This window comes from Eleutherodactylus coqui, chromosome 11, assembly GCF_035609145.1.
Source record: "Eleutherodactylus coqui strain aEleCoq1 chromosome 11, aEleCoq1.hap1, whole genome shotgun sequence".
Taxonomy (NCBI): Eukaryota; Metazoa; Chordata; class Amphibia; order Anura; family Eleutherodactylidae; genus Eleutherodactylus; species Eleutherodactylus coqui.
The window spans coordinates 1,720,817-1,733,035 of record NC_089847.1 but is presented as its reverse complement, the minus strand read 5'-3'; the positions used below and the strand labels follow the sequence as shown (position 1 = coordinate 1,733,035).

The 12,219-nt window shown below is 51.9% G+C and overlaps 1 protein-coding gene across 1 annotated transcript in view; it reads left to right on the top strand.

Annotated features, from left to right (window-relative positions):
- The window catches only part of BANP (BTG3 associated nuclear protein), a 364,607-nt gene that overhangs the window by 235,903 nt on the left and 116,485 nt on the right, over nucleotides 1–12,219 (top strand). The window contains exon 9 of the mRNA XM_066583886.1: nucleotides 9,082–9,212. Within this exon, the coding sequence (XP_066439983.1) occupies nucleotides 9,082–9,212 (131 nt within the window). The remainder of the gene's footprint in view (nucleotides 1–9,081; nucleotides 9,213–12,219) is intronic.

The window sequence follows — 12,219 nt, the reverse complement described above, 5'->3', positions numbered from 1 at the left end:
CCCTATCCTTGCCAGGTGGTATAGGTACCCAACCCAGCTTCACGCCATGATGCCCTCTGTTCCAGGCATGTGGAGCCGCTAGAGGTGCCATATTGCATGTTTGGTGGGGTAAGTCCTTCTGGAATTAGATGTTCTCCACCTATGACTCGATCACTCAGAAGGACAGAGATAATACCCCTCAGGCGGCCTACCTTTCTTTTCCTCCTGGCTCCATTGGAGCTCAGAAGAAAGATCTCCATCTCTGCCGGGTCTTCCATCTCTGCCGGGTCTTTCATCCTGCAGCGCTGGTGCTATGAAGGAGTCCAACAGACGTTGGTATGTCTGTCTAAGGAGGAACTCTGCAACCCTGGAAAGAGTTTACAAATACTTAAGATTTTAGAGATCTGTTCTCCCAGTGATCCCTCCATATCCCAGCTGGCCGCCCCTGATAATGGCATATGGCACCCACTCCTATAGGCTGCACAGTATTCCCTTTCCTTCTCTCTGTTGCTTAGGATCTTAGATTTCTTCTCTCCTCCTTGCCGGGTAACTTAGAGGGGCGTCTTGCACACTAATAACGCTGCTTCTATCTCCTAAGACCGCTGATAGATACGTTATATTGTGGCGACCTTCTCCTGGGTTTGTTCCTGTTGTATCTGGGTCTCATCCGCCGCACCAGTATTGTTACCCCTTTAAAGCCTTCGATAAGCCGTGACTCCCCTATATCACGCTCCTTGATGATCAGTTATGCAGATCCAGGTGATCATTGCCTGGCGTTCGTTATCGGTTATTACTGCGATGACCTGATGCCGCACACCTGCCTTCCTTGATGGGCCGTTTTCTGGCATTTCTCATTGAAATATATAGAAGGTCGGGATTTAAAAACAGAAAGATTTCCAAATATTTCTCATTTATAAATGATTGATTCAAGGTCTGGAAGAAGAGTGGTGGAAAAAAGCCCAAGGAGCCTGGCCCTGGGGTGAGGAATGTTAGTAATGGGGTTACAGGCGCAGAGACCAGATCCACCTTATTGGCAGGTCGGAGCATGATCCTGAAGATCTCAGCCCTCTGCAAGTCTTATCGAAAGGAGGGGAAGTGCTTCAATGTACTGGAGGGGATGGGAAGCACTGAGCGATTGACTAAAGGGAACTACCCCTGGATTGTTCAGTGTATGAAGCAAACACAAGGCCGCTCCACAAGTAGCATCTGTATTTAAACCATTCCATGGACCCCATTAAAACTCTGGCTCTGCGGATTCATTGCAAGCCTTCCAATTGAGGCGATTGTACCAATTTCCTCACAATCCAATCAATGTTGGATACATGATCAGAATGCTGGTTGTTAAAGCATACCTGACTCTTCAGAATAAGCTGCTGTATGTACGTGAGAAATAACACTATGTGACCGTTATATGACTTCTATCCTGCTTATACGGCCAGCTTTTCTCTCTGCAGGCTGTATTTCTAATTTTCAATTGTCTCTGAGCTGGTGGGTGTAGACTGCTACTATGATGTCTCCATACACTGTACACATAGGAGAGCAGGATCTCTTCTCCATCTCTGAGCTGGTGGGTGTAGACTGCAGCTATGATGTCTCCATACACTGTACACATAGGAGAGCAGGATCTCTTCTCTATCTGTGAGCTGGTGGGTGTAGACTGCTGCTATGATGTCTCTATACACTGTACACATAGGAGAGCAGGATCTCTTCAATATCTCTGAGCTGCTGGGTGTAGACTGCTGCTATGATGTCTCCATACACTGTACACATAGGAGAGCAGGATCTCTTCTCCATCTCTGAGCTGGTGGGTGTAGACTGCTGCTATGATGTCTCCATACACTGCACACACAGGCGAGCAGGATCTCTTCTCTATCTCTGAGATGGTGGGTGTAGACTGCTGCTATGATGTCTCCATACACTGTACACATAGGGGAGCAGGATCTCTTCTCTCTTTGAGCTGTTGGGTGTAGACTGCTGCTATGATGTCTCCATACACTGTACACATAGGAGAGCAGGATCTCTTCTCGATCTCTGAGCTGGCGGGTGTAGACTGCTGCTATGATGTCTCCATACACTGCACACATAGGGGAGCAGGATCTCTTCTCTATCCCGGAGCTGGTGGGTGTAGACTGCTGCTATGATGTCTCCATACACTGTACATATAGGAGAGCAGGATCTATTCTCTATCTCTGGGCTGCTGGGTGTAGACTGCTGCTATGATGTCTCCATACACTGTACACATAGGAGAGCAGGATCTCTTCTCCATCTGTGAGCTGGTGGGTGTAGACTGCTGCTATGATGTCTCCATACACTGAACACATAGGGGAGCAGGATCTCTTCTCCATCTGTGAGCTGGTGGGTGTAGACTGCTGCTATGATGTCTCCATACACTGCACACATAGGAGAGCAGGATCTCTTTTCTCTCTCTGAGCTGGTGGGTGTAGACTGCTGCTATGATGTCTCTATACACTGTACACATAGGGGAGCAGGATCTCTTCTCTATCTCTGAGCTGGTGGGTGTATACTGCTGCTATGATGTCTCCATACACTGTACACATAGGAGAGCAGGATCTCTTCTCCATCTCTGAGCTGGTGGGTGTAGACTGCAGCTATGATGTCTCCATACACTGTACACATAGGAGAGCAGGATCTCTTCTCTATGTCTGAGCTGGTGGGTGTAGACTGCTGCTATGATGTCTCCATACACTGTACACATAGGAGAGCAGGATCTCTTCTCTATCTCTGAGCTGGTGGGTGTACACTGCTGCTATGATGTCTCCATACACTGTACACATAGGAGAGCAGGATCTCTTCTCCATCTCTGAGCTGGTGGGTGTAGACTGCTGCTATGATGTCTCCATACACTGTACACATAGGAGAGCAGGATCTCTCCTCTATCTCTGAGCTGGTGGGTGTAGACTGCTGCTATGATGTCTCCATATACTATATACATAGGAGAGCAGGATCTCTTCTCTATCTCTGAGCTGGTGGGTGTAGACTGCTGCTATGATGTCTCCATACACTGTACACATAGGAGAGCAGGATCTCTTCTCTATCTCTACGCTGGTGGGTGTAGACTGCTGCTATGATGTCTCCATACACTGTAGAAATAGGAGAGCAGGATCTCTTCTCTATCTGTGAGCTGGTGGGTGTAGACTGCTGCTATGATGTCTCCATACACTGTACACATAGGAGAGCAGGATCTCTTCTCCATCTCTGACCTGGTGGGTGTAGACTGCTGCTATGATGTCTCCATACACTGTACACATAGGAGAGCAGGATCTCTTCTCCATCTCTGAGCTGGTGGGTGTACACTGCTGCTATGATGTCTCCATACACTGTACACATAGGAGAGCAGGATCTCTTCTCCATCTCTGAGCTGGTGGGTGTAGACTGCTGCTATGATGTCTCCATACACTGTACACATAGGAGAGCAGGATCTCTTCTCCATCTCTGAGCTGGTAGGTGTACACTGCTGCTATGATGGCTCCGTACACTGTACACATAGGGGAGCAGGATCTCTATCTCTGAGCTGGTGGGTGTAGACTGCTGCTATGATGTCTCCATACACTGTACACATAGGAGAGCAGGATCTCTTCTCTATCCCGGAGCTGGTGGGTGTAGAAGGAGGAGATATCCTCCCCTCCCCCAGTGGCAGCAGTTTAGAAGGATTTTTCAGTCCAAAAACATGACTCCAATGAGTGAATGAGCATTTGAAGGTGTTGACATTGTAAACTATCTGCATACAACTGACTGCTGGGTTGTGTGTATTACCTGTGCATTTCCTGGGTGCCTACAGCCCTGAATACCTGGACCTGAATATAACACTTGGTGCCCAAACCTGTGGAAAGGCATCTGCGCAGGATGTGGCTTTATTCCCCGATCTGTTGATGTAAATACATTGGTAGGTTCTGCAGCAGGCACCATCCGGATTTGAGGGGGCATTGGGGATCCCCCCCCCCCCCTTCTGGACATAGAGATGAGACATTAGACTTGGTGGGAATACTCCTTTCAGTGGGCTGGGGGGGTCCGGTGTAGGTAGACTGGTGGTAGTTCCTGGACGGACTCCTCTATAGTAGGACACACGGCAGCGCTGGGGATGTGAGATCCTGTAAGGAGTGGACAGGGGAGGGGAGGCCGCCGGCTGCGAACACTCATTTTATGAGCACAGCTTAGAAACTGGGCTTTATCCCAATATTTATTTGTTTGTATACAGAGCTACAATAAAAGCGACAGTGCATCCACGCAGCTGCCACCGCCGTGCAGAGAGGGGATCGGGCGGGGGAGACTAAGCAGCCACCCAGAGGCGCTCGCTCTACGCCTCACTCAGCTGTGTGCGCGCGCTCTACGCCTTCATCAGCTGCACGAGCGCTCTACGCCTCCATCAGCTGCGCGCGCACTCTACTCTTACATCAGCTGCACGGCGCTCTACGCCTCCATCAGCTGCGCGCGCACTCTACTCTTACATCAGCTGCACGGCGCTCTACGCTTCCATCAGCTGCGCGCGCTCTTCACCCTTCAGCAGCGCGAGCGCTTTATGCCTCCGTCAGCTGCACGCTTGCTTTACTCCTCCATCAGCTGTGCACTTGCTCTGCACCTCACTCAGCTGCAGGCTCTCTCTATGCTTCCATCAGCTGCGCCCGCACTCTACTGTTCCATCAGCTGTGCGACGCTCTACGCTTCCATCCTCTGCGCACTCTCCGCGTCTTCATCACCTGCGCGCGCGCTCCTCACCCTTCAGCTGCGCAAGCGCTCTTTGCCTCCGTCAGCTGCATGCTTGCTTTACTCTTCCATCAGCTGCGCGCTCGCTCGACACCTCTCAGCTGCGATCTCGCTGTACACCTCTCAGCTGCGCGCTCGCTCTACGCCTCAGCTGAGCGCTCTCTACATACCTCTCAGCTGCACACTCACTCTACGCCTCACTCAGCTGCGTGTTCGCTCTACGCTCTACTCAGCTGCGCGCGCACTCAACACCTCTCAGCTGCGCGCTCGCTCTACGCCTCATCTGCGCACGCGCTCTCTCCTCTCAGCTGTGCACGCGCTCTACACCTCAGCTCTGAGCTCTCTCTACACCTCTCAGCTGTGAGCTTGCTGTACGCCTCACTCAGCTGCGCGCTCGCTCTACGCCTCAGCTGCGTACTCACTCTACACCTCAGCTGCATGCTCGCTCTACGCCCCAACTGCGCTTTGTCTACACCTCTCAGCTGCGCGCTTGCTGTACGCCTCACTCAGCTGAGCGCTCGCTCTATGCCTCAGCTGCGCGCTCACTATACACCTCTCAACTGCGCGCTCACTCTATGCCTCAGCTGCGTGCTCACTCTACGCCTCAGCTGCGTGCTCGCTCTACGCCTCAGCTGCGTGCTCGCTCTACGCCTCAGCTGCGTGCTCTGTCTACACCTCTCAGCTGCGCGCTCGCTCTACACCTCAGCTGCTCGCTCTACGCCTCAGCTGCGTGCTGACTCTACACCTCTCAGCTGCGCGCTCGCTCTACGCCTCAGCTGCGTGATCGCTCTACGCCTCAGCTGCGTGCTCTGTCTACACCTCTCAGCTGCGCGCTCGCTCTACACCTCAGCTGCTCGCTCTACGCCTCAGCTGCGTGCTGACTCTACACCTCTCAGCTGCGCGCTCGCTCTACGCCTCAGCTGCGCGCTCGCTCTTCGCCTTAGCTGCACGCTCTTTCTACACCTCTCAGCTGCGCACTCGCTCTACACCTCTCAGCTGCGCGCTCGCTCTACAGCTCTCAGCTGCGCGCTCGTTCTACACCTCTCAGCTGCACGCTCGCTCTACACCTCTCAGCTGCGTGCTCGCTCTACACCTCTCAGCTGCGTGCTCACTATACACCTCTCAGCTGCGCGCTCTCTCTACACCTCTCAGCTGCGCGCTCTCTCTACACTTCTCAGCTGCGCGCTCGCTGTACACCTCTCAGCTGCACGCTCTATGCCTCAGCTGCGTGCTCTATCTACACTTCACGGCTGCGCGGTCTACGCCTCAGCTGCGCACTCTGTCTACACCTTTCAGCTGCATGCTCTCTCTACACCTCTGAGCTGCGCGCTCGCTCTACACCTCCCAGCTGCGCAATCTCTGTACACCTCTTAGCTGCGTGCTCGCTGTACACCTCCCAGCTGCGCAATCTCTGTACACCTCTTAGCTGCGTGCTCGCTGTACACCTCTCAGCTGCGCGCTCTACGTCTCAGCTGCGTGCTCTACGCCTCAGCTGCGCGCTCTACGCCTCAGCTGCACACTCACTCTACACCTCTCAGCTGCGCGCTCTCTCTACACCTCTCAGCTGCGCGCTTGCTCTACACCTCAGCTGCGCGCTCACTCTACACCTCTCAGCTGCACGCTCGCTCTACGCCTCAGCTGCGCGCTCTGTCTACACCTCTCAGCTGCACGCTCGCTCTACACCTCTCAGCTGCGCGCTCTCTCTACACCTCTCAGCTGCGCGCTCTCTCTACACCTCTCAGCTGCGCGCTCGCTCTACACCTCTCAGCTGCACGCTCGCTCTACACCTCTCAGCTGCACGCTCGCTCTACACCTCTCAGCTGCGCACTCACTCTACACCTCAGCTGCGCGCTCATTCTACACCTCTCAACTGTACGCTCTCTCTACACCTCAGCTGCGCGCTCGCTCTACACCTCTCTGCTGCGCTCTCGCTCTACACCTCTCAGCTGCACGCTAGCTCTACACCTCTCAGCTGCGCGCTCGCTCTACACCTCTCAGCTGCGCGCTCACTCTACGCATCTCAGCTGCATGCTCTCTCTACACCTCTCAGCTGCGCGCTCGCTCTACACCTTTCAGCTGCGCGCTCGCTCTACACCTCTCAGCTGCGCGCTCGCTCTACACCTCTCAGCTGCGCACTCGCTCTACACCTCTCAGCTGCGCGCTCGCTCTACACCTCAGCTGCGCGCTCGCTCTACACCTCTCTGCTGCGCGCTCGCTTTACACCTCTCAGCTGCGTGCTAGCTCTACACCTCTCAGCTGCGCGCTCGCTCTACACCTCTCAGCTGCGCGCTCGCTCTACACCTCTCAGCTGCGCGCTCGCTCTACACCTCTCAGCTGCGCGCTCGCTCTACACCTCTCAGCTGCGCGCTCGCTCTACACCTCTCAGCTGCGCGCTCGCTCTACACCTCTCAGCTGCGCGCTCGCTCTACACCTCTCAGCTGCGCGCTCGCTCTACACCTCTCAGCTGCGCGCTCGCTCTACACCTCTCAGCTGCGCGCTCGCTCTACACCTCTCAGCTGCGCGCTCGCTCTACACCTCTCAGCTGCGCGCTCGCTCTACACCTCTCAGCTGCGCGCTCGCTCTACACCTCTCAGCTGCGCGCTCGCCCTCCCACTGCCAGCAGTTTCCTCACATATCAGAATTGTATTCTAGAGCCAGGGAGTGTACATTATGGGGACTTGTAAGCGCAGAGATCTGCTCCCTCGTACTTCTGCGTCTGTTCATCTTCATGGAATCATGTTTAATAATGGTTATACAAGTCTGCCGCTAACAGAATTCCAGAGAGCGTCCTGCTGAAGGCTCTGGGGATGAGATTGCAGGCCACCCAGCAAATCCAAAGGGAAATTATCTGTTTCATTATCAGCTGCCGTCGGAATTTGTAAATAAGTTTGATAGTTTTATATAATCTCAGAAAGGCTTCTTGGGGAGTGTTGTTGCAACTCACCGCGTGCTGCATCTACTTAACGGCGGAGGGGGAGGGGCTTCAGTATGTGACCCCCAACAATGTGGCAAGTTAGTGTCACAGTATGTAAGGCCGAAAAAAGACACATGTCCATCCAGCTCAGCCTGTTACCCCCCTATGTTGATCCAGAGGAAGGCAAAAAAAAAAAACAATGAGGTAGAAGCAAATTTTTCCCCTTTAAGGGGCAAAATTCCTTCTCGACTCCAATCTGGCAATCAGAATAATCCCCCGATCACCGACCCTTTAGTTAGTCATCCTCTTCCACTGATTTACTAATGATATAGCCACGCCATCTTCTCCTTATCACCAGATGGGGTTGAAGGGGTCCTAACTCTTCAGACAACTTCTGTTCATCTCCTGCCTTGTGTCAGTCTCATCATGTCTGTAATATACTTTAATAAGTGTTGTTGCTCTATCTTTGTAAATCATGGGTGAAGTGACTGCCACTAAGATTCGCTCTTCCAGCATCTCTGCAATCCTCTCTCTGTCGTTAGGTACATAACTTCCTTAGTAACAAGAACATGGAAGTTACAATAGCAACAGTGGGAGGGGCTCTCTTCATAGGTGGCTCTCATACACTCACAGGCTGCAGACCTACAAATCTGCAGACACTGTGATAACAATCCCCACAGTCTCTGCCTCTCCTGCTGTTACAGTGTGTATCTGTGCTCACATTACACTCACATTGTTGTGGGTTTACTAACAACTTGGCAAGAATGTCTCTAATTGCCTGACCGTGGAAGTAGCAGCGGCACTCACGGGTAATTCCCACTTGGTGTGAGGCTAACAGCAATGCACAGCCCAGTAAAAAGGAGCTGACTCCAGAGCTCCAAAGTAGACCACAGCAAAGTACCCCAGGCAGCATCCACGGATGGTATTAATAAAATGAATGCACCACAAAGGATGCTCCTTTATATTTCCAAAAACATGCAAGCAACGTTTCAACTCCAAGTGGGAGTCTTTGTCAAGCTGACAAAGATGCATTCATTTTATTAATACCATTCGTGGATGCTGCCTGGTGTACTTTGCTGTGGTCTAACTGCCTGACCGTCTTGTGATAGCAGAGAGATGAGCACTCGGGTACTGCCTCCCTTCCAAGTGAACCAGAGACTATGCAGTGCAGAATGGGAAGTTAGGGCAAGGAAGTGCAGGACAGTGAACTACTTGCAGAATCCTAGGTTTGCTACAGCAGCAAATGAGTGGGTAAGGAGAACCTGGTGTATTTTAGAAAACTTGCTGAAAACGGAGGTACGCCTTAAAGTCTATGATAAATATGGTGCAAATGCCTCAGCCCAACTATAGAGTACGCAAGGGGAAGTAGCTTGAGGTTCCTGCTGTTGCATTATGTTGCGAGCTGCTGTTACTTTATGATCACTTTATATTCAGAGCTTCCGTGTCTTGTCTGTTTCGTGTTGCAGATGGTGTACAGAATACAGTGTCGTCGTCCAGTGACCTGCAGCAGCCGCCCCCCCAGGCGCTGCACTACGCTCTGGCCAATGCCCAGCAGGTACAGATCCACCAGATTGGAGAGGACGGCCAGGTCCAGGTGGTGAGTATCTACACGCTAGCTGATCCAAGGATCCTCTGTGTACCATACATGCTTCTCCAGGTCTCTGCGCACTCTGTCTATGATGTTCCTGTTTTATAGATATTCCTACGGTGTATGTAAGTTATTTAAGCACCACTTGCTGAAGTCTAGAGATGTATGAGAAACCTTGGAAGAAGGTGCCCAGTCTTCATTTGGTGGAGCGTTTTCAGTTCTCTCTATTATCGCTGTGGGCGGCAGATGTTGGGTACAACTACTGATGGCCACCATTGCTTTTTAACACTCCTTTGCCCTGTGGTATGAAGGCTGAACAGTTCGGTGGACGTGCCCAGACCGTGCCAGCCGGCCAGCACTATCCTTTTATTAGATTGAAGGGGGTGGCTATCCCTACGTTAGCCTGAAGCCCGTGAAGGCGCCAATGAGCGTGAGCCTGGTGACTCTGCCCACAACAGGTTGGCTCCTTGGCACTTGTACCTGTCCTGCTCTGTCCTCAGGTGGCTGGCACAGTCTGGGCACTGCCACAGGGCTGATGAGCCCTCGTTAGCGTATGGTGCCGGTGGTTTACAAACGATATACACATTTGGGAAGGTGATGTCATGGCTGAACTTGGATACGGTTAATGGTGTGGCAGCTGAGCGGACGGGTCCCTTTATGCCAATCTCAATGCTCTGACGTCTCTTCGGTATTGCTGGCATTCTCTTCATGAAGAGTTATTGATACTTGAGGCACATTTGTTCTCAATGTCCCCAAAGGTGAAAGAAATGAAGCAAGAGGGTATTGTGGGATATTATGGGGTCCTGACATGTACAAACCCATACAGCCGAGCCGGAGGGCGCGCCCCGCGAGGGTTAAAGGGTCGTACATCCAGCGGAGATCCGTCCAATAAAGGGAAGTTTATTTCCTCTGGCCACGGATTTTTCCCAGAGAATGTTAGATTATCTCGCAGAATATCTTCGCTGGTGTCAGCCAATCGGCGACGGAGCGATGACACATCATCTCACGGATGATAGCTGGGGCTTGGAGCAGAGGCGCATTGATTTAGGTTTTGTACGGAGATCACAAAGTCTCTTGTAGAGGAATGAGCCATTATTTATGAGGTTGTGGCGTGTCTTGTGAGACGGACCTGGCCGCTCTCATTTCCTTACACAAAGCCTTCTTATCACAAACAGACGGTCAGGTATAGCGGGGCGCAGCGCTGCTTCTCCAGCCTCCTCATCGGGCACCTTCAGTACAGTCACTGTGGGTGTAATGGTGCCTCTTCTGCATAAGATTCCCCACACGCATTAACGGCCGCAGCGGATCAGAAGACTACGGCTGTATTCGGGTGGTGCTGTGGAAGCGCCCTGCGAACTGACCCTAATAACCGTATGTCGCCGTGCCGCCACTAGCCATGGTCGGCAGTGCAGTCGCCGTAATGAACACAACAGCAGTGAAATCCACAGGTAAACCGGGAGTCGGATATGGGATACAGCAGAAGTACCATTGATGTAGAAGCGGCTTGGCTGAAAACCACTGCGATTCCCTGTAAACCGCGTGCCGTTAGAATGTCCTTGATGACTGGTTCAAAAAAGGTTTCAAAAACGATTTAGAAGCGTGACCCCATCACCGCGTGAAAACTGCGCCTCCAGGAGGCTTCCCGCACGCATAGCATGAGACAACAGAGCCCATCGATTTCAAGAAGTTCAATCTCATTTAGTGTTTTTGCGTGCAAAATAATCGGACCCGCTCTGTTGTTGTGTGCATTTGCGCCCCAGGGGTCCCCCAAGTAGTTTATGGGCAGTGTGCGAATGTGGGCGCCGTGGGCTGCGCAATATCAGGAAAACAAACCCACATCTGAGACTCATTAGGCTACATAGCCATTTAAACTGGTGTCTGTTAGTCTGCCGTGAGCAAGTGCTACAGTAAAAGGCACCAATACGTGCGCATCAAAGCCCGGCTGAAAGAACAGCAAGTTCAGATGCTGCCTGGCAATTAGTGGTGATTTGCTTGCAATTACAGCGACTCACCACAGCGTGTAGAGGGCACTCTTAGGCCTGGATTTCAGGTCTGGGTCAGCTACAATGTTTCCCCAGCGGCCCGTCATGGTAGACTCACAGTTAATGCCTTCCAGTCTGCTCCAAGCTGCAGAGAAGGGAAGGCAAAGTGTCTTATCAAGTATGAATGAGCCGGGCTGGAGAGGCTGGAGGGGCTGGAACGTTTCCTCGGGGCTGGAGGGGCTGGAACGTTTCCTCGGAGTCCCTATTGTCAGTCTGATAAGTTCAGTCTGTTTGGTTTTGCCTCTTATGAATAGGATGACTTCCTTCCAGAGGAAGTGAAGCTGTGTGATCCGTAGGAGCCGTGTGATCCGGGGATCGGGCCGCTTTGAAATTCACAGGCAATTGTTCTGGTTTTTTACAAAAAATTTAAATAAAGTCATCAGAGGCTTCTTGACTGAATTCCAAATTGCAGGACTTGTCGCCCCTCCGTGCTGCAGCTCTATTTCTGTCCAAAAAAGGCCAGTGGAAAACAAGAACTTTAGTGGTAGAGGAAGCAGAAGAGTCCCGTAACTGTGCAGCTCCTCCAGAAGAGTCCTGTAACTATACAGCTCCTCTATGTCTATACAGCTCCTCCAGAAGTGTCCCATATCTATACAGCTCCTTCAAAAGTGTCGCATGTCTGTACAGCTCCTCCAGAAGTGTCCTATGTCTATACAGCTCCTCTATGTCTATACAGCTCCTCCAGAAGAGTCCTGTGTCTATACAGCTCCTCCAGAAGTGTCCTATGTCTATACAGCTCCTCCAAAACTGTCCTATGTCTATACAGCTCCTCCAAAAGTGCCCTATGTCTATACAGCTCCTCCAAAAGTGCCCTATGTCTATACAGCTCCTCTATGTCTATACAGCTCCTCCAAAAGTGTCCTATGTCTACACAGCTCCTCCAGAAGTGTCCTGTAACTATACAGCTCCACTATGTCTATACAGCTCCTCCAAAAGTGCCCTATGTCTATACAGCTCCTCTATGTCTATACAGC